Raw genomic sequence first — 15870 nt, forward strand, 5'->3', positions numbered from 1 at the left:
CTGACGTAGCAACAACATTAGCACAGTCTATCACCTTCAGGGGTAACTACAGCTGTGCATTACGTTGGTAAACTGAAAAATCGTGGCAACTGGGGAAAAACAGACAACAAGGTAGATAGTTAATTATCTAACACTGAACACACTACAGTACGAGCATAGTGTAATATATCCCTTGAAGCCAAGAAGCGACCAGAACACACGATTCTCAGTCCTCGTCAACAGACGAAGATCAGTGACCCAGAATGGATATCGGGGGGGTCCTTAGCTATCGAGATTCGAATGACGTCGGTAAGAATATTTTGTCAGTCACCCTATGGCTCATAACTAACTAACTAACTAACTAGATGGCTTACCGAACCCGAAGGTTCATCACCGAATTAACCAAAACCCTCCACCGGACCCTGTCCTGGGCCAACAAAATCCAGTCTCCTTCGACTCCTATCTCCCATAGATCCCGCCTGAGATTATCCTCCCATCTACGTCTAGGTCTCCCCAGCGGTCTCTTCCCTTCAGGTTTCCCAACCAGTACCCGGTGCACACCTCTTGTCCCATCCATGCGCGCTACATGTCCCGCCCATCTCATTCTTCTAGACTTAATCACCCTGACAATACTGGGGGAGAAGTACAGATTTTTAAGCTCGTCATTGTGCAGTTTTCTCCACGCCCCATCGTCTTCCCTCTTAGGCCCAAATATCCTCCTCAACACCCGATTCTCAAACACCTGCAATCTGTGTTCCTCCCTCTGAGTGAGAGACCATGTTTCGCACCCATACAAAACAACAGGCAAGATTATTGTTTCCCTATGGCTCATATGACTGGCAATTACGTCTTACGTCTTCCTAAGTGGTAACCCACCAAAGTGATGACCACAGGTCAAACCATCACAATTTCATACAAAATTTTATAAAAGTTAATTCCAGAAGGAGGAGCCTAACTATTGTAAAGTTCCTTTATAGGATACAAGTTCCCGAAATGCTTCATGTTTAAATCACACATTTTAAATAAAGACAAGGCACGGAAGTCTGTTACAATTAAACTTTGTAGTGTGACCGTTAACACAAAACTCAGACGGCAAGGTCATTGACATCCAGACACCAGGGCCTGAAATCACGCAAAACAGTCTGAAATGTGCACATTTTTATACAGCACAAATTAGGAGCGTTTCATACCTCGTCCAAGCGAAGGGTTAAACTATTCGACGAATATAAAATTTTTGGCTGTGGCTGTACTCCAAATTACCGAATTAAATGTATTCAAACAAAACTTTTACCATGGTAACTGTACTGGAAACAAAGTCCACGGAGCACAGTGGTCCTTGAATAGCTCGTAGTCGCTCAACTTATCAGAAAACTCCCGTTTACGTAATCCTAAAGTTCATTACCTCGTTCATAAGACCCCGTAATGTCCCGAAGCCTTATGCCAACTTTTCGTAACATGTCAGCGTTCACGATGAGGAGTTTAGTCTCCAACACACAAGCCCCTTGTCGGCGTTCTCTGTTTATTCAATACCCGGAGGTCGTTTCTTCCATTCGCAAAGCAAGAAAGAACCATGATGGTAACAAGGCATCACGGAAACTATGAAAATCCACGAAACACGGTCGTACTTCAGAAGCTACTTGTCGCTAAGCTAGTAATATATTTCTGGCCTTTTATGTAACCCGAAGGTACATTATCATGTTCATAACAGCTCGCGACATTCCTCGTTGTCGTATGACTGGCAAGGATTCTTGTTAACAAGCCACATTTGTCGCCACAAAATCTGCGCTGTTTGCAAGGAGAGGCATGTCACGATAACCTGTTAGCGAAAAAGAATCTATGTCAGGGCCTTGCTCGAGAAATCGAAAGTGGCACTTCGTAAAGAAAAGAATGAGATGCAGTGAGCAGATGAATCCAATCCACACCCCGTTACAGTTCCTCACGATCCACTTTAACATTGAGATCTGACATTCTCACGGAGGTGTTCTGGGTTCCTGCGTTTCAGATGGCGACGAGTTAGCCTCATGGACACACAAAGCACCTCTGAAACGTCGGTAAACGTCAACCAGACTACCTATCTTCATTTTAACATTATTCTCTGATCTAACTAACTAACTAACTAACTAGATGGCTTACCGAACCCGAAGGTTCATCACCGAATTAACCAAAGCCCTCCACCGGACCCTGTCCTGGGCCAACAAAATCCAGTTTCCTTCAACTCCTATCTCCCATAGATCCCGCCTGAGATTATCCTCCCATCTACGTCTAGGTCTGATCATAAAAGCAAATATCATTTTCCGACTGTGTAAATATGTAATGCATTTTAAAGCAGTTAAATGTTAAGGCCTCTTCTAAAAGTGCGAGCACTATTTGGTATATTACTCACACTAAAGAATTACTCAATTTTCCTTTAAGTATAATTATCTTCTACGCGAACTCCCAAAAGAATCTGACCACACAGAGTACAGCCCGTTCAATGACTACGCACTACAGAAAATGAAATTGGATTTCCTTTCCGCCATCATGTTTACATCTTCTGTGGTGTCCAACCGAAACGGAACAACTATTCAGCGGGTATAATAGCATTCTCATCAGGGTCAAAAGACGGTGGAAAATGAATCTGGTCATTCAGAATCTACCCCTGAATATAGTGTTCCAAACTCATGCGACGTATACGTCCTCATGGTCTCAGTTCACGTTAAGAAAGAATGGTAATAAGCGAACCTCTCAGACAGAGAGACGCACGATGTATCAAACTCATGAGAGTTCTTTAAAAGGAATCGGCTGATTTAGTTGGCCTGGAGACCTAGTAAAAGTGCAAAGGTCTTTCTTGAAAAGTTTATATAATTGCTCACTTTGTCAAGAAATCCCCAAACGTCCATTGATCCATTAAAATATAATCGTCCCTACTACCTCAAGCTGTCTCCTTGAATTACATTTAACGACGAACATCTTAATATTTGGTGAAGATCACAAATTATAAAGCTTATATTATGCAATTTCCTGTTATTTTCTTCGATACAAATAAATGCTCATCACTTTGTCGTCACAATCCCTAATAAACACGAAATTTGCTGCGAATACATTTCTTCTACAAACTGACCGTGTCTAATTTGTTCAGTGGACAACAGTTAGAACCAGAGTCGTCGAACCAACTGCGGGCATAACGGAAAACAAAAATAATCAGAATGTTATATTAAACGGCAGATAACTGCCCGAATCAATATTAAGTTAAAATTCATTTACATGTCTTTCAAGGTGACGTATTTTTAAATCAGTTACGTAACATGGCGGTGGTGCGTTCATTCCACGTGAATGCAAGGACTACGCCACGACGTACCGCGCAGAGAACAAAGAACAAATGACCGTCACTGTCGCCATCTTACAATTGCGGGAAAATTCCAGTAGAAAAATTCTCATTCCGCGACAATGCCTTCGAAACTCACCTCTTCAATGCTAATAATCACTGAACTTCGTGTCTCATGAGCGATTTTCACAACCAGAAGCCATCGTCTTAGTACGCACAATTCCCTTCACTGTCATCACCCAAATAGGGCATCTCGCATGGGCACTTGTGTTTTAAGAATTATTTCCGAGCTCAACAAAGTACGAAAAAAGAAAAGACCTATTACAACGTTATAGGAATCACTTTAAAAATGTTTAATCACGTAAAAAAGATATTGTTCCAGGGAACAAACGTAAAATTTATGCCCACGGCCGATTATTTCGATAGTGACAGAGGAAATCTTCTACAAGTGCACTCGTAAATGCCGATCACCTACTTACTACCTAGTGTTTAATAGGATAAACATGTTGGACAGATTTCACGTAGCTGTGTTTCGGATGTTGAAATCTTACCAGTTAGGAAACAGACTCCACGACAGTGAACTGTGACGTAACCACAGAAACGAAACAAATGCACGCTGTAATGCGATCAGAAACCTATTTAATTATAGGATAGTGGCTTGTGCACAATATGACGTCAATTGCATATGATACCTCGACGCTCTACAGCAGCGTTGTTAAACAAACAACAAATAAATAAAATAAAATACATCTGACATTTTCAGTCTATTAATCCTAAAATTCATTGCGTGATAATTCAAACTCCAAACTTCAGAAATACTGCAAAAGAAACGCGAAACATTTAAACGATAATTAAGACCACCGTTTGTGTTAAACCCAACAAATTTTAAAACCATTTAATTACGAAGTATTAAAATATTAACCTTATTACGATTTCCAAAGGTTACACTTACTGGTGCTTAACACTAATATTTGTCTAAACTGCTACCTTAAATAAATATTTATTTTCATACAAGTTCATACAAGGGGTCTCGGGTTCAATTCCCGGCGGTGCCCGAATTTATAACTTGTATTGGGCAAGGCCGTGGTCTAGGCAACACGGAGTTTTCCTCCGTGGCATCCCAACAATTACTCCATTCACACACAGAAGAAGGCAATGGCAAACCACTTCTGGATCATCTGCCAAGAACGTATATGAACAGGTCCCAGTCCGAGAAAAGGATGAAAGGATCCTGTTCATATGGACCTGTCCTCAGACAGAACACTAAATAAATAATACAAGTTCACTATTACCAGTAACATTTAATTTAAACAAATATCATATTTCATACGAACTACCCTCACAATGGATACGATGTGTTTTTTTTAAAGTACGAACCAAACCTTTAAACACGTTATTATTTTCAAGATTTTCATTCTACAAAATTTAAGGCTAATGAGCTGTTGCAAGAAACTCTACAAAGTTATGAGGGCTTTATGGTAATTCCTGACCTACCACAGGGAGGTTAAGCCAATAATCAATAAAAGGAAACAATTAACAAGAAAATGGAGGTCGAACGCTACACAGAAAAATTATCCTCTCTGAAAACACATAACAGAGCAGAAAGTTTACTAAACATAGTCTACCAAAAACAGTGCTACTTCGACACGCGATTTGTTTTTCAACTGATGGTAAATAATTTAAATAAACTACCACTTCAGATGACAATGAAGAACGGACTACATACTGTGGAAATTCAGTTTTTGTTAACCCTGTGAAGTATGAAATTAATCAAATGAATAAATGAAAGTAAAATGAGATCGTTGTTATTGACCCTAGGACAGCGACCGCCCACATTCAATTGTGTCCAGAGTTCATCTAAATAATATTCAAACACTTATTTCATCGCTCAAATAAAACAACTAATCCGAGAATCATACGAAACCACAGATACATTTTATTACGAAAAAGCAGAATTACTGAATGCTAAATACGAGTTGTCACTGGACTTTGCAGGGCTAACATTCACCATCGAAATACCTCTATTTAATAGTTCATTAGAAACCGCTGCAGAAATGTCTTACAATGACACAGGGAACTGCATTACCGACAACTGGAATTACGTATCGAGAGCCGAGGATTGGGAAAATGAATAAGGGTACCTGGGTTACCATTCGTGCCGCTCGCAAAAACAGGCTGACAAATAGACACTTCTAAGCGAGATTAAAGGTTTTCATGGTGGCGAGTGGGGTCCGCGGTGGCCGCGCCTTCTGAGGCTTGGTCTCTGGGACCGTGGGTTCGAATCCCACTCAAGCCATGGATGTTTTTCTGTGTTGTGCTGTCCTGTGCGACGGGCCGATCCCTCTTCCAAAGGAGTCCTACCAAAATGTCTATAGATCAAAACCAACGAAAAGTTGGGACCCGCAGTGCTCAGGCACTTGAAGAACGGGTCGTTCCCAGTGTCCCAGTATGGTATCGAGTATGTTGTCCCGCCGTGTATTCCTTCTCCATCATTAGAACTATGACAGATGCAGCAAGCAGCTCTGAAACGTCGGATAATCTGACTACACGGCGCAACAACCCAGAAGACAGCCATTTTCATTAATTTATTGTCTTCCCGCATACTGTAGGCCATGGCCGGGGGGGGGGGGGGGGACGGATTTTAATTGGCAGTGACCCCCCCTAACCAACAACCTTTCCCACTTACGTGTTGTTGACCAACGCTGATTTTGTAAACTACCGTAGTTATTTTGAAATCGCTGACTACTGAGTATGTCAGGTGGTGTGCTTCAGGCAATGTAGATTCTAAAGAATCTTCAATAACTCAGTGTCAAAAGCGAATGTCTATCAGGGGCTATACTTCCAAGTTAAAATGATAAAATAGTCTTTAGTAGATAAGTAACAGAGATGAACCTAGTTAGTCTAATTTAACAACACTGAGTAAAGCAGCAAAATCAAGCTTACGAAATTTTCTGACCTCGTATTTAAACTAAAAGTTAATATTTCACTACGTATACGTTACCAGACGTCACTAGCAACAAAATTTCAATTATAACTGCAATATTTAGATTACATTCATCTCGAATTATCCACAGTCATTCGCTATAATAATTAAAGCCGAATAAAAATGTGGAGGTGAAATGAATTTACTCTCATCACCGAAGTACTGCGATATACTTCCTCCCAGTGAATCCCACGCTGTTTTATTAACCCTCTCGTGGGTAAATACAGCTTCCAAGGTATTTTATAAACACGATTGATGTAAATCAGCAAATGCGAAATACTTAAGTCTCTAATGCGAGGCTTTGCAGGGCTTACGCAAATACGAGGTGCGATCAGAAAGTTTCAAGACTGCGCGTATAAAAACCCGTACACTTATCTCAGGTATTAAATTCATCCATCACCCTCGAAGTAGTTCCCCTGGGAGTGAACACAACGATCCCAGATTTCCAGGGATGCTTCCAGGCTTGGCAGCGGCGCTGGGATCGTTGTGTTCACTCCCAGGGGAACTACTTCGAGGGTGATGGATGAATTTAATACCTGTGATAAGTGTACGGGTTTTTATACGCGCAGTCTGGAAACCTTTCGATCGCACCTCGTACTCTCACGTCTCAGAGCAGCGGAAAGCTTTGTATGGCAGTCCACTGCACCTTGTACAGAATGCAAGCAAACAACAGAGTTGGCCTGCATGCACTATTTTCCAAATGCGTCTCGTAGCCGTAACAAAGAGAGATGTTACGAAATGTTACACAGGCTTCGGGCATTGGACAAAATCAGCAGACGGTCCAAGCGATGTCCTGTATGGGTCTTTCACGTTAGCGAAACAACACGGTCTAAGGACGTCTGAAAAGAACACGATGCTGAGGAGAACTGGACCACAGGGTGATGACGTAAGATGGGGCTGGGGAAAAAGTGTATGATGAACAGTTCCTGCGAGTCTATAAACATTACCAGTACAATCACGGAGGATGAGGTCGGTGAGGCTTTAGATAAGAAATTCGTACAAAATCGATCGCAAATCCTGAAGGGAACATACCTCTGAAGACCTATAAGAGTAGGTGGGAGAATAATACTAATATGAATCTTAGGTGGGGATAAGATTAATCTTAAACTGAGCACAGAGTACACAGTAAACACGGTAATGAATGTTGAGGTTTTCATGGCGATAAGGATGTTGATGTTGGTTATAATTCCGTGTGTACTTGTAGATACATTACGAACACTTCGGAGGAGCATACGACCTCCATCTTCTGGACAACAGGCAGTGTCTCCATTCGATGCGTTGGGATCTATCCACAAATCCACACGGCGTTACAACCTTAACCAAAGACACAATAATGAACCTTCGCGTTCTATGAAAGACGACAAACTTCCATGAGTACCTGAACAACTATCAGCTTCTTATGAAGAATCTGCTCTGAGGAGTTACTTGGTTATAAGCCATACCGTAAAATGTCCCAAATGAAAGTTGCAGGCTGCAAAGAGCTCTGTATTACGGGTCATATATCAATATTTTGATACAATTCCGTCTGACTTTGACGAAAAAGGGGCAAGCTTAGGTTAGGTTCATTGCAATTTTAACCTTTTGTACTAGGTGGAACTGAGCAGTGAACTCCTCCGGCCGCTTTGTCCCGGTGGACGAACGGTCCATACTAAGTGGGTGGACTGTGTGGGAACCAGAGCTGATCTGGGCGTACTGAGGATAAAAATCAATACACCTGCTGGGAATCGAAATCCGGTCGTCCCTCCCACAGCCAGCCATTTTACTCTCTGAGATAATTATCCTGGCTAACTTCGGGCTATAAAGAAGATTAATAACTGATAAGGATTGTTTCTTACAATTAACAAATCACCCACATTCGATGTAAAATATTTTATAACAATTTATAATAAAACGCATAACTGAGACGTTTCAGAATCAACGAATTATTACACCACGCAGGAAACAGTTCACTAGTCGCCACAGCCAAACTAGATCTGCACCCATCCTCATCGCCCTGATGATGGAGGCAGCAACGTCTACCATACTACACGGCGCAACGACACGGCGTTCAGACTCACCGCCGTAAAAACCTCAAATCCTATATTGGGTCGGACCTAAATTAATTACAAACCGGCCATCAAAGTTACAGAGACTGCAAGGATTGCTATTTCAGTCTATCACTTTTCGAAGGTCCAGGAAAGCGCACCACAATACACGTCACTAGGCACCGAGCTTGGCAGCTCAAGCCTAACGAAGCTGCTACGTCCTGAGGTTTTCTCGGCGAGCGACCATGGCCTATTCACAGGCAGGCTTACTAGATAGACTTAGAAAAAAAAATGGGATGACGGACGAATCCTCTATTCAAAAATAAACAAGACAAATGCCCTGATACTGAACAGAACAGAGAAATTTAATAATAAAAACGGCCATTTGTTAACGACAGCAATAATTCGTGAGTCACGAAAGAAAAGATTAATTAAAGGAAGAGTTTGCTGTTCTGTGAAAATCGAAATAAATGCACGCAATACGAACATAGCGACTTGCTCTCCATACGTTTTATTACATATACTACTGAGAGAATTTACATAAAATGCAGTTCTGCGATAATTAACCAGTAGTTGTCACACGAATTTGAATTTACTTAGTACGTAAAACATAATTCGTACTCAAAATATATAATATAATTCAGGTCTATACACAAACTTTATTTACAGATGTTAAAATTTAAAATTTGCGCTATTCATCGCTACAACGATGTTACAATACTTTTTAAAGGAAAAACCTGAAGATGATGCTTCGCATCGAAACATGTAGTAAATGAAGGCGCAGTATTGTAACATCGTTGTAGCGATGAATAGCGCAAATTTTAAATTTTAAATTTTATCATCTGTAAATAAAGTTTGTGTATTGACCTGAATTATATTATATATTTTGATTATAAAACACAAACATGACGCATTTAAACCTTAAATATAATTCGTACATACACGAAGCTCAAATTTAATTTAATCGATTTTTTCAGCCCCCCCTCCTCCCTTCCAAAAGTCAAAAGGTTCTACTTGACATAAATACAGACCAGACTTTTGTTACAAACAATTCCCATTGTGGTTAATACATATTTAACGGCAGTATAAACCAACTATGCAGCAGAAACATTCTTGAAAAACTGATAATTACTTAGCTACTAGAGAAATTACAGACATTCTATGCAAATAAAACGTTCAGACCAACCCCAGGGCCCCTACCCTGAGAACGACGAATCCAATCAAAACCCTCCCACATTATTTCCGTAAGGCCCATCTTAATATTATCCTCCCATCTATACTTAAGATCTTCCAGTGATGTCCTCTCGTCAGGTTCTCCAACATTTCTCATCCTGATAATATTTCGCGAAGAGTGTTTTTCATAATACCATGTTCTCCAGTAACTTCAACCCCCTTGGGCCCAAGTTGCGAGTAGACTACACAGCGCCCTATTTTTCAAACAACATACCCTCAGTGAGATTTAAGGTTTTCACAGCGGACCAGGGCGAGCTCTAATCATGGAGGCAGCAAGGACCTCTGAAACGTCGGCAAACTTCTACCAGACTACACGGCACTACAATCCAGAAGACTGCCATCTTCATCAAGATCTTTATTGAAATTCTGTAAGTTTGGAACTATGGTCGGTTTGAAACTGTTTGCAAACTCACTGACTTTACGTACCAGCTGGGTTGGGGGGGGGGGGGGGGGGGGAATCGATATAAAATAAAAGTGTTGTCTCTGCCTGCCAACTTAGCTGAAGGAAAAAGCGTGGACGATTGGTCCTGAGACCATCAAGTTCCTCGTTAAACCCGCATTTAAAGCCCTTTTATCTCATATACAATGAATTGTTGAACCACTCTCTCTCTCTCATTCATGTGTGACTATTTTACAACAGAAGTATACAGACTCGTATGTCTGCAGCGTTTTCACGGCCCGTTGAAAGAATAATTGTTTGATTCGCCCACCTATGAATACACAACACGACAATATTCTCTTTTATACGTGATCTTAATTCATTTCTTCATACAACCGTCAGATCTACAAATTGTGGGGTCTCAATTTATGCAATACTGGGGAGAAAAACGAGTTCTAAATATCCATGTAAGTTCAAGTCTTTTTGAGAATAATCTACGAGTAGTACAGTCTTTGGACAAGAGATCACAATAAACTTTTTATACCTTGTTGTAGTGAATCTCAAGACATTTTGCGCGACTCCTTGGACGTGTGATCAGCCTGCCGCAAAGCCTCTACCCACACAGAACACAAAAATACGAGGATTAACAAGCCTAGAGCGGGATTCGAGCCCTAGATCCCAGATAGAAGACAATGACAGAGAAAAGGATGAAGATTTCTGTCTTCTGGGTTGTTGCGCTGTGTAGTCTGGTCGATGTTAACCAACGTTTCAGAGGTCATACTTCCTCCGTCATCAGGGCGATGAGTATGAAGATTTCTGTCTTCTGGGTTGTTGCGCTGTGTAGTCCGGTCGATGTTAACCAACGTTTCAGAGGTCATACTGCCTCCGTCATCAGGCCCTGATGACGGAGGCAGTATGACCTCTGAAACGTTGGTTAACATCGACCAGACTACACAGCGCAATAACCCAGAAGACAGAAATCTTCATATTCACCGCTGTGAGAACCTCAAGTCTTACAGAGAAAAGGATGTCTACCTGAAGAACTGCCTTATCTAACGGGACTCATGCAATTGATATTTTTCCTTCTACCTGAAGGCAAACATCAAAACATGTTTAAGCTAGTCAATGGATAATGTGAAACAAAAATACTTTCATGAAGCTGTCCAGAGCAATTTATACACATCCAACGACCCCAAATTTCAGAATTACTGTTACCAGACTGCATGAAGTCGATTACTGAAATACTAAGGATTATTTCTGGAATAATTTAATATTACTGAATCTACAAACGAAATAATTCGTATGAAATGTTTAAATGAATTAATAGCATTTGTACATGACGTATCAAATAATACCAATACACCTAAAATAAGATGACCCGACACTATCTTTACCAATGTTACTCCTTATCTAACTTAATCAATCCATAACCCAATACTATTACAGAAACTAAGTAGTCCGTAGCCCGCTAAAGGACTGTGAACTACTCTAAATTCGCTGAATCACTACCTGTCAATGCTAACGTATGCAGCAGTTTCGAATATTAAAATGTCTTTTATTTCGTTCAGCGAATGCGTGTATACATATTTTTGGGACACCCGTCTATGGATCTGCTTTGGCATTTAGCATTGGCTCACAGAGTACAGAATTCGTATGATTCCCGGAACAGAAAACTTATCTTCCACAAGCAACGATAATCGATTAATAAAATCCTTTCGGGCTATCTATCAGCAGCGTCCACTTGGAGCACAAGGTCTTCTCTGCCTTCATCGTCAGGGATTTTACCACTTTCAGATGCCGTGAAAGCTTCAAGCTTCCTCGCACCAACTGATATTTGTAATGGCGACGTGATGTGTTTTCTTTTACGTAGGAACTGAATTCTTAAATATGATTAGATGAACTTCGTGCTTCAAGGCCAGAATACATATCTCTCTTCCCACATTAAATGTATTTTCTCGTAATTTAATGAGTCAAAAATCAACTTAACAACGTGTAATACATTAAAAAACCTATAAAGACCAAACTTAATAAACTGATTCCTAATACGGTCGCATGACACGCACTTATCCTTAATTTAGACTTAATTAACCCACGCCTAACACATTCAATTAAAACACATATATCAGGCCCATACCTAATTAACAATCACACACACCAGTCAGCACCAATTTCATTAAACATTTCCAGCTCGCATGCATACACGCGTAACTAAATCGTCCCAAAGCCAAAATATTCAATCAAAAACATAACTTAGCCAACAAGCCGAAATTAATTCAATCATACTAATTTTGTAACGAATTCAAGCCCCAACATAACCAAAATCAGACGTATAATTTAACCAACCGAAACCTAACCATATCCAGCCAATACCTGACTGAACCAATCCAAAAGCAGCTTCTCTGAAATATACACATCCGCACTGCCCGTCCCCTAAAGAGTAAGAAGGCGGTTCTTACCTTCTAGCTTCATGCCGACTTCGAGGCACTTCTGGAAGCGACAGTACGGACACCGCTTCCTCTGGGTCTTATCTATGTGACAGCTCCTGTCGGCCACACACGTGTACACCTTCTTGTTCTGCACAGTCCTCTTGAAGAAGCCCTTACAAGACTCGCACGTGAGGAGACCGTAGTGGTAGCCCGACACCTTGTCGCCACACACGGGGCACAGTTCCTCGATTCCCTCCTTCGTGTCGGGCAGGTCCGCGGGGGCCCCCGTCATGCCCGTGACCACCGCCCCCACTGCCACCGGATGCTGGGGCGACTGCTGGTAACTACCTGCTGCAACATCCATTCCCGGTACGGAGGCACCGCCTGCGGGGAACAGATAGGAGGCGTCCAGGTTACCCAACATGTGTTGCTGCTGTTGGGGGTGGTGGTGATGGTGGTGGTGGTGGTGCATGCCGCCCCCCATAGAGTACTGTCCCAGCGGCGGGGATCCGTACAGTGGAGGCGGCATCGCATTGTTACTGTGAGGGCTACCACTGGAAGTCATTGCTACAGTTCCATTGCTACCATTGCTACCATTGGGACTGAGGCTAAAGGGGGACATATTAAGCGAAAGTAAAGCTGGATGGGGATCCATTTCCAATAACATAGTACGTCGGGCGCTACGCACAAGACAAGTGACTAAACACAGCACTTTAGTCTGAGTATCAGTGAGATATCCGACACTTTACACCAACGAGTCCCAGATCCAAAATCAAGACGTTTAGAATCCCCTCACAGACTTATCAAGTACGATTAAAAGCAATGTCTGATCACTTATTACACTATTCCACAAACAAATATCACGAAATATCTGAAGCAGTTGACAAGTACTTAATGTGAAATCACAAATCACAATCAATAAAAAACGAAACGAGGGGGGAGGGGGGTGTTGCGACAGACTGCCACACGATCGAGTACAGTTCTAAGAACACTACTTCACTGTTATCCTCTATTCCATCCCCTGTTACGGGGAGGGATAAATCTCACAACTGACAACCACCCGAACAGCACGTGGTGATCGGCCAAGTTTCTACGAAGATAATACTTTGGTTCTGAGCGAGACACACAGAAAGGTATTTGTGAATCCATGTAAGAAACATGAAAGATGGATTCACATCAAAATCATCGATTCACTGAAATTTAAAATCACTTGATATATAAAACAGCAGGAACAAGCCACTTTTAAAGAAAGAGAACTGTACACACACACAGATCACTACAACCACAAAACGAGCAGTACTGGTAGGTAAAATGTCACAATCACACCACGCAGCTGTTCACCTGTCGGCTGCCAGTCCGGCACTACTTTGACGTGCGTCTCACTAGCACGATTACTCAGACACTGGCAAGTACTTTTTTTGTGTGTGTGTGTGTGTGTGTCAGTGATGTAACTGAAGCGAAAACAGGACGCCACGCGAAGTCTCACTCTCTGGCAACGATCGTAGATCGCGATGTTAAGGGTCTGTGTCCACAAGACAGACTGAATAGTTCGAGAACGAAGACTGAGGTGTAACCCCTGAGCAACACTGACGGAATGAACAGCTAGTCTAGTGCGGCCAGCGGTGATACAATGGATAATGATTACACAGCCATGTAATAGTGAAAGTGAGTGGCTGCAGGCGACCCACTTTTCGGTCTATGTTACTGTTGTACATAGCGAGAGTGGAGAGTGGGGGGTGAGACTAAAAAGAGGAGAGGGAGTGTCCTACTGACCTACTTACTACAATCCCCGCTGCAGAGGTGGCGCTGGGTCGGGTCGTTCCGCAACTAGAAACCCCACCCCCCCCCCTCCCACAAACCGCCGCGGATAGCAACTATCGATACCTGCGTCTCCTGAGATGACCGTCCATTCATCAAGATTAACGCGCGCGAAGCTCATTAGTTATGTATCAATACGTCGTTCGTATCGCCATAATCAGATCGCAACCTCGTTACAAAGATTAAAAAAAAGCAACAAGACGGCGACTATTTAATCAGGGAATAAAATTTAATAATTAACTTTTGAGAACCAAATACCCAGTTGCGGAATGTTACAAACAGCTGACACAAATAGTCGTATAGAGGCTGGAACGACACGTGTCTTAAGGCTTTGACCGGGATGTTCTTTTGTTAAATCTTATGTGGTACCGCCTGATTCGACTTCTAATGGTTAAGTGAAGTGTTTTCTTCGCGGTACGGTCTGGATTCGTAAATATTATGAAGACGAGCTTCGGCTTCAAAGGGTTAACCAGCTGATTTTCGTAATGGTGAGGTGTAGTGTTTTCTTCGCGGTACGGACTGGTAATTACTTGGTAATTAAACAAAGCGCGTGATTGGAGGCACTGAGTAAAACTAGTAATCTTTTTGGAAGATATGTCAAACGATATCAATACAAAATCGATGAAAACAGTGTTATATCGAAATTAAAATTATACATCTGCTAGACAAATGTCGGTCAATATTGAAGGGAAAATCGAAAGCAATGCTTTGAAAAACACATTTATCCTTAAAGTAACAATCAAAAATAAAAATAATTGTTTAATTACGAAATCTACGAAGCGTTAACACGTAAACATCTGTTTTTATGCGGTTTTATATAAATAAGTACATGTACATAGAACGCCATGGATGAGTGGACAGTCTTTTGTTTCAGTGCACACAAAGTTATATAAAAATTAAGTAATGCTGTATAATAAAAAATTAAAATAATGAACTATCTTCGTTTATGAGATGATAAAGTTGCGTCATATTGTGATAAATATATATTTGTTTAAATCTTGACGTACATATACAGAACAACTTCGAATACGATATTAAAATACAATAAAATCTGGAAGAAAACATCATTTGAAATCTGATAAACATCTGACTAAAAGTTGCATTTAAGAAATTATATTTAAGTTTATATAATTTATACACCTGAAGATGGTTCTTTTAGAACTGAAACATGTCGTGTAAAAAAGTGATGATCTAATGAAAATCTAACATTTCGATAGAGAACATCATTTTAATAATTTAAATATTTAAATGTTAATTATAATAATATTTTAATATTTAATAGGAATTTTATTGTGATTAGACTGACAAGATTTAAACAAATATATCTTCGTTTAATTAAAGATATAATATGACTTAGTACAATGCACTATGTTTTATAGAAGTACACGTACGTCGTTAGCCATGATAGACATACGTGTTCGTAGCACGCCATGGATAAATGATCCACACGGACCAATATCTCTTAATAGCATTACCATGGGAACTATTATAACAAACCACACATTCATGAATACTACACCGCAAGGCTTAAAATCGCTTGAGATCATAAGTCAATAACGAACCTTGTTCCGAGATGGTAACACTTCTGGATCTCTCCTCTGAACACATCTAAACCGATTGCTATTTCATATATGACTGGTATAAACATCAAAACACCACCTCAACAATAATGTTATATTAATAATATCTAAACACAACTTCCATAAAATATACTGAGAAAGATG

At 40.9% G+C, this 15870-nt stretch overlaps 1 protein-coding gene across 1 annotated transcript in view; it reads right to left on the bottom strand.

Moving 5' to 3' along the window:
- Window positions 1-13972, bottom strand: part of ftz-f1 (ftz transcription factor 1) — a 157016-nt gene extending 143044 nt beyond the window's left edge. Inside the window, exon 1 of the mRNA XM_087361343.1 lies at window positions 12359-13972. Within this exon, the coding sequence (XP_087217469.1) occupies window positions 12359-12995 (637 nt within the window). The 5' untranslated portion in view covers window positions 12996-13972. The remainder of the gene's footprint in view (window positions 1-12358) is intronic.
- Between the last annotated feature and the right edge of the window lie 1898 nt (window positions 13973-15870).

The sequence above is a fragment of the Zootermopsis nevadensis genome, unplaced genomic scaffold (assembly GCF_977971745.1).
Source record: "Zootermopsis nevadensis isolate Lab colony 2312 unplaced genomic scaffold, Znev_1.0 Znev_ptg000003l, whole genome shotgun sequence".
NCBI classification, from domain to species: Eukaryota; Metazoa; Arthropoda; class Insecta; order Blattodea; family Termopsidae; genus Zootermopsis; species Zootermopsis nevadensis.